This window comes from Condylostylus longicornis, unplaced genomic scaffold (assembly GCF_029603195.1).
Source record: "Condylostylus longicornis isolate FDR11 unplaced genomic scaffold, ASM2960319v2 ptg000016l, whole genome shotgun sequence".
Taxonomy (NCBI): domain Eukaryota; kingdom Metazoa; phylum Arthropoda; class Insecta; order Diptera; family Dolichopodidae; genus Condylostylus; species Condylostylus longicornis.
Window position 1 is genome coordinate 2973478 of NW_026577985.1, and position 13663 is coordinate 2987140.

A 13663-nucleotide genomic window follows, 5' to 3' on the forward strand; every position below is an offset into this window, starting at 1 on the left:
AAATTTCTAAAATGTTCCTTGAATAAGGTACTTGGTAAATGTTTCAGTTTTTTGTGAATTTCGCTCATATTTTACATAAAGTTCATTCAAAAGCATATACAATGTTTTTTTATGAATACAATTAAAAAATTTTTGTGGTATTATAATTGCGCTGTCAAACAAATATCATTAAATAGTGTGTTTCACAAAAAAAAAAACGGAAATTTTAAATAAAATTTATGAAAATTTAAAGAATTTTTTTCTCTCTTTTGCCGCTATTCTTTTCTTTTTATACTGTCAAATTTCCTTTTTTGTGAAAGATGAATAATGATATAAAAAAGAAGAAAGTAAAAACAAATTAACTTTTTTCCCTTTTTTAGCACTTTTCCAAAAAATTCACTCTGTCCGTCCGTCCGTCCGTCCATGACATTGAAAATTATTATTATTTTTCTTAACTCACACAATTAAACCTTAAAATCGAGCTTTATGTTAACCCGTCTGCATATATGCATCATCCTAAATATATGCAATCCTAGAAAGAGTTTTGTATATGAATGAAAATAATTTTAATAGTGTGATAGTTATACATATACCTTGTATTTAAAAGCATAATTTTGACTAGTTGAAGAGAAAAGTGCTACAATACAAACCATTGGTTTGACCCAGCTTTATTTATTATATACATTGAGAATAATCGTGTAAACATAATTTTGTAGCGTAAACATAAAGCATTCGAATATCAATACATCATGTGCAAAGCATTCAAATATTAGTACATACATACATTCTAATCAAATAGAAAACGAAAAATAATTTTCGTTTTCTATACTCCCATGATAGGAAATTTATGATATCTTATTATGTGCTGTGTTATTTATATTATTTTTTATAAGGATATCTAAGTTAAATTTGTTCTGCAATATCAATATGCATTATTAGTTTTGTTTTAATAAACACATGGTTTGTACATGTATAATTCGCTTATATACGAACTCATATTCAATATTATTTTTATTGAATTTTACTTTGATTACTTGGCACATCAAATGTGAATGAAATTTTTATGTACAAAGTATATGTATAGAGTTGATATTGTGAAGTAATTTTGTTGTGTACATTTGGTTATAAGTCACTGATCTGACATTAATCATCTTCTAAATATGAAAACTTGTCTAATACTCAAAATATAAACTATCTTTATTTCGATGAAATTATTACCATTTACAATAGTAACTCGTGACAATTTATGGATATACGTCTAAGTAATTTTTGAAGTTAAATCAAAATATAGTGTGCATTTTGTAATTTTATTTAAGGAGCACATGTAAACTAAAAATTTTAATTAAAACTTTCAAAGGAAAACTATTCAAAAATGTATGCTCAATCAACTGAAAATGTAAGTGATAATAAAAAAAATATATAAAGATTTGCCAATTTTATTTTCAAAGTATTCTTCCAACAATACATGTATATTTTTAGTTATTTGATTTCGAGATTTAGGTGAATATTATTATATATTGGTAGTAAAATTTTAGTTACAAGAGATTTAATATTTCGTCATCATGGAAAAACGTGGAAGCACCACGAAATTTCAACGATTTTGTGTAACAAAATGTCCAATATTCATTGCAGTACTTTTAAATAATATTAGCTGTTATATAAATATTATTAAAGCGGCATTCTATGACACTCGTACAAATGAATGGTAATTGAAATGGCGTTATAACATCAATACAGTTCTATGGGTTTTAAATAACGTAATCCTTGCTGGTGATACAGCTCACGTTAACATGTGGTACTGCATAATTGAATTATTTTCTAAAATAGTATTTTATAATGTGCGAAATTTCAGTTACCAAAAAGGTTTTCCAATTTATTTTAACAAAACGATTGTCTCAACAGTTTCTGAGAAATAGTTTCTGAGAATGAGGACTCGTGAAAACTAATTAAAAAATGCTATATTTGTTTTTAGTTATGTACTTTTGAAGTGTCAAATGATTTTTAAAGTTGTATGGTGGCACCCTAATAGGTAATACCATACGGGTAAAAATAAAGCTGAACTACTTCCAACTATTATGATATTCAACATTATTGAAGGCTTAAAATATTCAATGTAAATAAGTAGAAACCTTGACTTACAAAAAAGCACATTTTTTCATTTACTACTTTCGATTTAAAAGCGTTGCATATAATTAGCCGGAACCTTAAACTTATAATTTTTAATGGATTAAACATTGTTTTCTATAATTTTTTAATAGCTTAAACATTGAGTTAAATTGTTAAATAATTTAGTTTTATACTCTGAAATAATAGGAATATATTCAAGTTAGAAAGGTTGCATTCTGTCTTATGAAAGTATGATTGAGTTTACGGTATCAAAAATTATGAATTAATTTATATAAAGTATATTTTAAAGTGTGACAATTCGGGGGAAAACCTGAAATTTTTAAACACATTTGGAATTGTAATATAAAACCTTTTCCTGTCTGCACTCCTATATTAATAAAAACTTGCACTTTATAGATCAGAAGTTTTCCAGAGTAATGAATAGAATAAATGACAGATTTGTTGAAGAAACCTAATCAGAACATTTTTCCAAAATTTATTGAAAACCACTTAAATAATATTTAACATCAACAAATTTTAATTTTGCTTCTAAATGTTCAAAAATCCATGAATAATATATTGTAGTTTTCATTATATTTGTCAACATTTTGACTTTCATAATTACACGCATATTTTGATTTGTATGTAATTATAATTAATTACAAAAATTTATCTACGAAATACATTGTCGCTTTACTATATCAAACTTAGTTTTGACACGAGAATCAATAAAATTTTTTATATAAGTAGTTATTTTATAATACTCGTAATATAAGCCTTACCATAAATTCAATATTTTTTTGAATTCACAAGTAAGTAAATATTGAAAGTCAAATATTAAAAAAGAAAGAAATTATAGTAACATTCATAACTTTAATTAAAAATTTAAGACCTCAAGACTTAAATAAATTTGTGTTTAGTATAAGGATTCTTTGATAAAATAAAATAATATAAAGAGTTCATTCTATATATTATATTCTTTAATTTTTAATGCATTAATTTTTATGGTCGGAAATCATGAGCATGAAAACTTAAATTTAGCTGAAAGCAAAATTTTCTCAAGTTTTCTTTTTGCTTTGTTAAAGTTTGTTTAAGTTTATTTTTCTTTTGACCTCGAAAACTTGTTATGAAGGTTGAACTGAAAAGTTTTACAATGTCTTACAGCTTTGTTTATTTATTTCCATTCTCTAGCATGCGTCTGAATTTGTTTTACAATTATATTAAAAAATTGCATTTTTTTAATTTAGGCAAAATAAATAAATAATGAATTTATAGTGAGGAGAAAATCGAGGCTCCTTAGTTCAAGAGGAAATTAAATTCTGTAATAACGGCATATACAAAAAAGTTGTGGCCAGATCTTCAACTTAGAACAATACATTTAAATATAATACAAAAACCAAGTTTACCTAATTAAAACAGACCAATTTTTATCAATTCGGACCAATTGGTATTTGAATGATTGATTGTAAAAATTGCAGAAGACTTATAAAATTTAAAGATTAAAAAATTTAATCGCTTTTCTCAAGCAAATATGGAATGTTCTTAATACTGCAAATTGTCGGAAACAATATTATTGCAGAAATTGGAAGAGTTTCTATACCATAAAATATAATTGCAAAAACACTTAAACAGAGTAAGAAATTACACGATCTAAAAAAGTGTAGAGGATAAATTAAATAAAAATTATGTTTGCCATTAAAGTTTCCCTGCAAAAGACTAATACTTCAATAAGTAAAATCACCCCAACGAGTAAATTTTAATCTCATGTTGAGTGGTTTTACATTAGGCATGTTATGTATGTATAAATACTGCTGGTTTTTAAGAAACATCACCAGTTGTCCGTACTTTTCCTCGATTTTAGTGCAATTTTTTGACATCAAACGGAATATAATATTTATTCTTCGCATATGAAAACTTATACAATAATTTGTAGTTTAATCCAATTCTTGCAGTGCACTTATCAAAAAAAATTTAAATGGAAGTTAAGTCGATCTGAATGCCTTTACTTTCTTTTATTGAAAATAATAACCGGGATTTATAAATATTTATAAATAGTGAAAATTTGAATTTAATAGTCAAACAAATTAAGTTTTAAAAGTTCGAAATAAATATATGTATAGTTGATTATATGTGATATAAAAATATGTATAGTTGATTATAGCCAAAGGCGACAATTTAACAAAAAGACTCTGATTTCCATATTACAGGATACATTGCCTTATTGGCAATATCCGGATGAGCATTACATTAACACAAACATATTTTACTACTCTAACTAGGGTTTGAAAAATGTCAATTAAAAATTCTTTTTATAATTTTTTTTTTATCATCGTTTGAGAATCACTAAAAATATTGTAAAATTTTCTTTTTAATAAAACACAATAGCATTTGATATTTTTGTATGCATATTTTTTCTCTATCATGCTTTTTCCAAGCTTCGGTGTGTATAAATTGTGCTTATTATAATTAATAACTTTTGGGATATTTCTTGATCAACATTTGGGATATATCAGGCCTTGGGAACTTCTTTGCAGGCCGATTTTATATTTTTGTGCATATAAAGAGAAGTAATCAAACAATCTGTTTGAAATTTAATATTTAAATTTGTATGGTGTTGAATCAATGAAACTATTAAATATTTGGAAACATCAGGGCTCTACAATCGAAGTAGAATTCCAGATCCTGCATAATTGCTGAAATTATTTGAAATTTAATATTTCAGTTTTGGTTGTTACCGAAATTAACTGGCGAACTTTTCAGAAAAATCGAATAAGGCAAAGCGAAACTCTACTTAGACACAAATTTACTTTTTTCTTCAAAAATTAATTTGCTAAAACTTATTAAATCCCTTAAAATAGCAAAGGAGAGTTTAAAAGGCATTTTCATAAACTTCTATAACAATCATTGCGGTTGCTGCTGACATGTTTCTAGATTTCTGCATTTTGGTATGAAGGAATTTATTTTTGTGCTGATAGAATTTTTGATGATTTCATCTCTTACTGTATCTATTTTTAAGTCTCTGTGTAAGTTTTCATTTCACATACCACGGCCCGCCAACTATGCCACGTAGTACCTTGTTCTGGAACCTTTGTATTTTATCGATGTTTGTTGTTTTTGCACAACCTCATTCCGTATACCCATAATGGTTTTAACACTTGCTTATATACTAAAATTTTATTGAAGTTGATAATTCGGAATGTCGGCCCAACAGCCAATGTAGTTTTCATATTATTCTTTCCATCTTAGCTTTACCTCTAACGTCGTTCCTAAGTATTTAGCTTAATTTGAATAGAGTATTGTATTTCAACTAATTTGGATTGGTACTTGCCTTATCTATTTGTGAAGTTTATCTATTTTTGAAGTTCTGTATTTGTGAAGTTTACAAGTGTTGATTTTCATTTAATTTTATCCGCCACTTTTTTGCCCATTTCTCAACATCGTTTATGGGTTTTTGTAAATTATTTACTGTGACACTTGTATTTTTATTTGCAGAAAGGAGAGCAATGACATCAGCAAATGTTGCCATTAATATGTTTTCAGCTTGTGAGATGTCTATTGCGCAGATAAGATGCAATGTTGGTCCGAGAACACTTCCCTGCGGAACTCCAGCTGCAATTTGAGCGCACTCTAAATTTTCTGTCTGCTAAATATGATTTTAGTAGCTGACAATATTGGAAAGGTAGATTCGTATGTAGTTTGTATTCTAATCCTTCTATTCAAACTTTATCAAACGCTTGCGCAATATCTAGAAATACAGTGAAGCAAACTTGCTTTTTTTCTAGAGATTTTTCAATTCTATTTGTTATACGATGCATTTGTTGAATTGTGGAATGGCTGTCTCTGAATTCATGGCATTAAATTGGTGCGGTGGCATTAAATTTCGTTCTTGTATGACACTGCATAATCTTTTATGCATAATTTTTCAAAAATTTTGGATAGTATCGGCAAAAGTGATATAGGACGATATGATGTAATTGAAAGTTTCCCAGGTTTCAGTAATAGTATGACTTCTGCAATTTTTCACAGTTTGGGCATGTATTTAAGCTCAATTCAAGCATTAATAATTTTCTGATGCTTACTCAGTTACAGATGACAACTCTTTAATTATTTTACCTATAATTAGGTCATATACTGGTGATTTTTTTTTGAAATATTGCTTTTAGTACTTTTCCAAAAAATTTTGAAAAAAAGTGCTTATTAGTTTCACTCTGTCCGTCCGTCCGTCTGACCGTTCGTCCGTCCGTCCGCCCGTCCGTCTGTCCATGTGTCTGTTTACAAAACTTCTACACCATTGAAGATAGAAACCTGAAATTTTCATAGATATATGTTAATAGATCTTTACTAGAAACTAATTTTCGTAGAACATAATTTTTACCTATCTTCCCCCTCTAAAAGTAGTACCCCCCCAAAACCCTAAAAATGCCATTTTTCAACTATTTAATGTAGTAGAACTATATGCATTTTGCAAATTTTGCAAACGCAGAAAAGCAGTGGGTTGCTTCTTCTATCACGTGATACTATACTTGAACTTTAGAAAAACAAAATGGCCGTTAAAATTAACCGTTGTATAAAATCCGTGTTTTTCAAAATTTTTGATGTTGTTTTCCTTCTAAAACCCAGGTTGTGGGCGTCTGAAATTTTAGTAGCTTTTGGCACTAATAAATAGTACATTTCGTTAGAAGAATATTTATTTCCATCCCCTCCCCCTATTTTACAAATTTCAAGTTATCGCTTCTTGAAATTTGTAAAATTTGAATTTTTGACGCCTTATATTTCTGGAACCACAAGTTTTTCTAAATTTCTATAAACGCAAAAAGCTAAAGGTAAATTCCATAACATCAAAAAATATAATTATTTTTCTTAACTCACGCAATTAACACTTAAGATCGAGCATCTTAATCCCTCTTTAAATTAATTTTTACTTTGTTTCAAAGACTGCATAAATCGTTCATCCTAAATATATACAATATTAGAATTTCGTAAAGTTTATAAATCACTTCAACATTGGCACTATTTTCACCGATTTGGTTGGCATTGGTTTTCTTTTTGTGATGCGTGTACCATTTTCTAACTTTTCTGTGGTTCTTTCAACTAAATTTTATGCATTAATAATTTTAAAATTTTTCAGATCTTCGACTATGTTGTTTTTACTACATGTTTGTTTTTGTCTTCGTAAGTATGCCATTCGATTTTTAATTCGTTTAATTTAGCTGTAAGAGCTCTGTAGATATCGCTGTTTGGAACATATATTTTTCATTTTTTGTTTGGGAAAAAAGTATATTTATGTTGCCCTTTTGTGATTTGATGTATAATGCCTTTGATGCAATTAAATTCACTAATATTATATACGTTTATTGGTGGTGGTTGATGTGATTTTTGCTTAGATGTTTTAGATTCAGACTGAGCCGATTTCTCTGGTATTCTTGTATGTTCTTGATTTGTTGATTTTTCTGAATTTGATGTATGTGGTTTGTTTGTGTGTTGATTTTTCTGGATTTAATGTTTGTGGTATTTTGCTCATTTTGGCTTGTGAAGTTTTCTCTTCCTTTCGGATTATTTAATTTATCTTTATCTTTTGTACTTACTGGTACTAATTTACTTTTCTTGTGTTTTCTATGTGTTGAATGAGTAGTCCGTTCTGAACTTCTGGATTCAAAACCAGATAACTCTTCTCCTTCACTAATTGAAGAAAGTTTCGCTAATTCATTACTCAGTGCTAATTTTAAATTTCTAAATATTCATTCTCTTGTTTTAAAGAGTTTAAGACTTTGGCTCGCTTTTTTACTGAAGCCTCAATCTCCTGCAGTTTATTTTGCAATACTTGGTTTTCTTTTTTTAATTTTTCTTGCAATTTTTCACTTTTTAGGTTTTTGTGTTTTTCAAATTTTTATCCGTTGTTTTTTTCATCTTCTGAATTCGACATTGACGCATCTTATGTTGCAGCGCTCCACTCCGCTCGTTATGGTCTCTGTTGCGTCTTCTACGATGAATATAACACTTTTAATATTTTCAATTATGTTGATAGCTGCCAGCTAATTCTGGTATATAATTTTATTTATTTCAAAAAATTATAAAGTTTTAATAATTATAACCAACTTTCCGCTTAAATAATTTTTTCGATATTAAACCTAAAATATAAATTTAAAGGCAACACCGCTAGTGTCTACTCTCAACAAAGTGCCTAATAAGACTAGTAAAATTTAAATTTTTTTTTTAAATTTAAAATCTAAATATAAGTGTCTCTTATATTGTTAAAAATGCATATGTAATAAAAATATTGCACGTTATATTTAAGAATCCTTAATTTTGTCGTAAACCATAATTTCGCTTTAATTATTTCATAATTTTTAATTAATAGATTCAAAATATTTGTTTTGAATATTTAAGAGTTCTTAGACATATTTTCATTCATTGTTTTTGCTTTATTTTTAGGACTTTTAGTATTTTGAAAAATTAATACTCAGCACATTGCATGTTCGTTTTTTATTTCTGATTTCTATACAAATGTCATTATTCTATAACGTACAGTAATCCTCGGGTAATGTGTTAAAGTTAAAATTTAATCTTCTTTTTGGATTTTTCTGTCTAATTCTAAAAAATTTTTTCAAGAGAATAAACTTAAAATTTTTTATCATTTGCTGTTAAATTCAATATTTGAATGATAAAGCCTAATTAAAATAAAATCATTCGCAAGTTATAAAAATTTCAATTAAATTAAATTTAAAGAAAAACAACTCACTATTTAAAAATATAATTTTTTTAGTTCATCAATTAACCAGGATAATTTACATGTATTTTTGAATTGGAGTACAAAAATGTTAACGTTAAAAAGTGGAAAACGCAATTGAGGCTCATTTAAACAAAAAATAATTAAATTTATTTTAAATACTCATAAAAATTTGTTTTTCGCAGCACTGAAACTGGAAATGAGTTTAAGTATACATGGATAGAATGTTGTTTGATTGCATATAACAAGTACTTCCATTAGATTAATTGAAGTTTTTGACAATCAAACTTGAAAAATAATTTGATTCTTATTTACTATATGGTCAACTACGCTTAACCATTGACCTTAGTGTGCAAATATCTTGAATTAACGAATTATTCGTTTAGTTTGGAATGATTTAAATCGTTCCATCTCTGATTGTTTTGAGCATTATACAAATTTCAGTGCACTCTGATCGTGTTGAAAAATAAATATTTTTTTTATAAAATAGTTAATTTTTTTTTATAAATAGTTAAATAGAAAAATTTCAAAATATCCATTGTTTTTTTTTTTTTTTATATTACAAATATACATTCAAAATTGTTTTCATATAAATTTGTTTCACAGCATCAAATTTATATGAAGTTAAAAAATCTTTGAATAAGTTAAATAAATTTTTGTGCTTCATCTTTGCCATTTTCTTTTCTTATTTTAAACTTTTTATTTTTTGTCATATTTCTGTTTGTATTATTCGTGTTTTTAAATAGTTGCATTCATCTACTTCTTGTACACTATATTATTTTAAATTAAACAATTATTTAACAAATTTAAAGCTGCAATGACATTTTCATTTTTAATGAATTCAAAAGGTTCTGGCAATCGATAATGATTCTGGCGAAAATGGACGTGTGACGTATGCCATAAAATCTGGCAAAGGTAAAACAAAATTTCGAATTCATCCGGATACAGGTGTCATATATGCAGCGAAACCTTTTGAAGCAGATACTGAATATGATTTAGCCGTCAGAGCTGAGGATAATGGACAACCCAAACGTTCGCATACAACTCGTGTTAATGTTGTTGTTGTACCAATACCAGATATATCAGAACACGCACCAATAATTAAATCATCAGAACATGAAGTTGAAGTAACTGAAAGTGATCGACCAGGTTTTCTAGTGACTTTAATACAAGCGACAGATGAAGATAACGAGCAATTGTGGTATGATATAATAGGTAAGTTTAAATGCTGTACAAATCCAATAACAGAAAATATTTACTTCACTTTAAAAAATTAGTTAAAAAGTTTCATTAATTTGATTAGCTTCATCTGTAACTTACAATATAAAATCTTGCTGATATAGAAAGAATACTAGTAATAGTTCTAAGTTAATAAAACAAAATTTATCGTTTTAAAAAAATTACGACACGTGAAATTGGGTATTAAAACAATATCTTCAACCTTATTATTACACATAAATGAATAATTTTTAAACAATTTGTAAACTTTAAAGTTTAAAAACTCATTATCAAAATACTTGATTTTACTGTAGCGTTTAGTAATTTTACTTGCACGTGAAAAAATTACGAAAAAAGTTTACATGGTAGTCACATACACTAAAACAATCAAAAATACATTCATTTATAAAAATATTTTGTTCAATATCTTAAACGGCAGCGGCTTATTACAAAACATAAGAAAACTCAACAGCTGAATACAAATTACATTTAATTTTTCAAAAAGCTATATAAATTATAATATGTATTTAAGAAACTATATTTGTATGAGAATAGCATATATGCATATATTCATATATTTAAAAGCATGTTACATATTATGTAATCGTTAAAAAGTGTTAGTTCAATATTATGTAGGTACAAACTTTCAACGTACTAATATTCAATCTTCAGTTGAGCAACAAGCAAACATTGCAATTGTTTCCTCTTCTATCTAAAAGAAATTTTTCTACATTATATTTTTCACATTTTCAGAAGGAGATTCCCGTAATGAATTTTATATAGGGCGAGATAATGGGAATGTTTTGTTAGCTAAGTCACTTGATTGGGAAATTCAGAAGCATTATAATTTGACAATAAGTGTTACCGATGGTGTTCATGTTGTTAAAACTCAATTATATGTAAATGTTATAGATATAAATGATCATCGCCCTGAATTCACGCAATCCGTGTACAAAGTTGATATTTCAGAAAATATTGAAGAAGAATCTGAGATACTGCAATTGCATGCAACTGATATGGATGAAGATAAAAAAATTTTTTATACTTTACATGCAGCACGTAATCCCATTTCATTAACGTTATTCCGTATTGATAGTATAACAGGAAATGTAATTGTTACTCAACGTTTGGACCGGGAATTAATGTCAAATCATGTTTTAATTGTAATAGCAAAAGATCAGGGCACACCAGCAAAAAGAAATTATGCCAAAATTATTATAACTGTACATGATCACAATGACCATGCTCCAGAATTTAGTAGCAGAATTATTCAAGGAAAAGTTTATGAAACTGCTGCTTTAGGTACTAAAATAGTTCAATTGTTGGCAGTTGATCGAGATTTGGGAGAAAATGCTAAAATATTATATTCCATTGTAAGTGGTAATATTGGAAATGTTTTCGAAATTGATCCGGTGTTAGGGCATTTAACAGTTGCAAAAGAATTAGATATCAATTCCATGCCAGAATATATGTTACAAGTTAAAGCAACAGATGGTGGGAATCCTTCAATGTCATCACAAATTCCAGTACACATTGTTGTAACTATGGCCGATAATGATCCACCACGTTTTATTAATACTCAATTAGCTGCCGAAATATATGAAAATTTACCTATTGGAATGTTTGTAATACAAATTGAAGCACGTTCAACATCATCAGTTTTCTATGAAATCGCTGATGGTAATTCTGGTGACATGTTCCAAATAAATCCATCAACTGGTGTGATAACAACTAAAAACTATTTAGATTACGAAAAAAACAAGTAAGAGTTTAAACCAACTTTTTAATAAAAGAACAATAAAGTTGCACAACTTACTCATTAAAGTTTTTGACGATGTCAATAAAAACAATTTTTTTTTTAAAGAACTAAATATTGAAATTAGTCATTATTTCAGATTCTTTAACTTATCTGTTCGTGCTACAAACCTAGCATCAGTATCAGCTTTATGTTATGCCGTAGTTCATATACTTGATCAAAATGATAACGTACCGCATTTTATACAAAATCTTTATCGAGGTGAAATATCTGAGGCTGCACCTATAGCTTCACTTGTTCTAGCATTACCTTCATCATCAACAATGTCATCTTCTTTAAAATTACCCAACGAAGAAAAAATTCAAAGCATTTCGAATGGAAAAAAATTTGTAGATTCACAACAGTCAAGCGGCCTGTTATCATCACTGTCTTCGTCCCCATCAGTCATTCGAAATTCACTAGATTTCAAAAATATTGTTCCTCAGCAGTCTATGCTAAACAATAATATTTCGTCCAATAGAAGGTAAGATTTTAAATTTATATTCAAAATAATTTTACAAAACTTCTTTGTGTATAATTTTTAATTAAGGGTTGATAAAATATTTCAACGATAAAAATATAAAGTGCTACTTTAAGAGTAAACGTTATAAGACTTATTACCTCGGACGTTATCAAATTAAAACATTATGTTTCTCTTATTTGGACAAAGCTAAAAATTTCAAAATTTGAAATTCATTTTAATCTTTAAATTTTTAATTTTTTCATATTCATTATTTAAGCTGAATGCATTAGCTGAATGATATATGTATGTATCCATTCTTTTCATCAGAGGTTGCAACAGACTACTATTAAATAATGAATTAAGAAATGATTTTGAAATTACAAACACTGACATTAATATGACAATATAAAATGAAAACAAATTTTGAACGAATTTTTTAAAAATTTCATGTTTTTATTTTATTATTACAGTCCACTTGTTATAAAAGCATTTGATGCTGATTCTGGATTAAATGCACTTTTACATTACGATATTGTGGAAAGTTTACCGAAGCGTTATTTCCATATTGATTCTACTACAGGTGCTATAAAAACAGTGATGCTTTTAGATCATGAAAAGATTCCAATTTATGATTTTCACGTCAAAGTAAGTAACAAATTTTAAAACAATCTTTTTGACTTTATGTAATTATCTACTTCATATTATTCACTTTATGATTTAAATAGTCTAGTTGAAATTATCTAAGTCGACGAACTAGAATAATTTTTAGGAGGAATACAAGCAAGAGGCTCAATATAAATAATAAGACTGAATCATTTCAATTAAACATAGTAACAAATTAGTTCCTATATTTTTTCAAATATTTTCAGAATTGTTTTTAGATTTTTAATGACCACTTTTCAATTAATTCGTGCATACGAAAACTGATATTTTGATGACACGAATTTTGAGAAAAAGAAATTATGGAAAGGAATAAAATTATGTTAACTTATGCCATATTTTTCAAATAAGTTGAATGTGTGATAATCTCGGCCAAATTCGAATAATTTTGCTTTATACTGTTATTGATTTTTTTTGCATTAAAAATGTATGCTCTCTTAGGTTTTGACTTTATTGCTATTTGTTTGCTTGAATATTTTAAATTGTAACTTTTTTGAAAAAAAAAAATTCGCTTTTGTATTTCCTTAAAAGCGTTTTCTAATTTTTTTCATAGAGCAAACAAAAAATCATAATATATGAAAATTTATTACTTGGAAATATTCGACAAAATGGTTTTTCTTTTTCTGGTTATGTTAAAGAATCCAAAAACGTGTTCGAGATTTATTAACACAAAATATTATTATATACGACAAGGAAAACTTAGAATTAACAAATT

The 13663-nt window shown here is 27.2% G+C and overlaps 1 protein-coding gene across 1 annotated transcript in view; it reads left to right on the forward strand.

Annotated features, from left to right (window-relative positions):
- LOC129605951 (fat-like cadherin-related tumor suppressor homolog) overlaps window positions 1-13663 on the forward strand; it is a 211050-nt gene that overhangs the window by 169979 nt on the left and 27408 nt on the right. Inside the window, exons 9-12 of the mRNA XM_055515986.1 lie at window positions 9661-10027; window positions 10784-11792; window positions 11926-12111; window positions 12759-12933. Coding sequence (XP_055371961.1) covers window positions 9661-10027; window positions 10784-11792; window positions 11926-12111; window positions 12759-12933 — 1737 coding nt within the window. The remainder of the gene's footprint in view (window positions 1-9660; window positions 10028-10783; window positions 11793-11925; window positions 12112-12758; window positions 12934-13663) is intronic.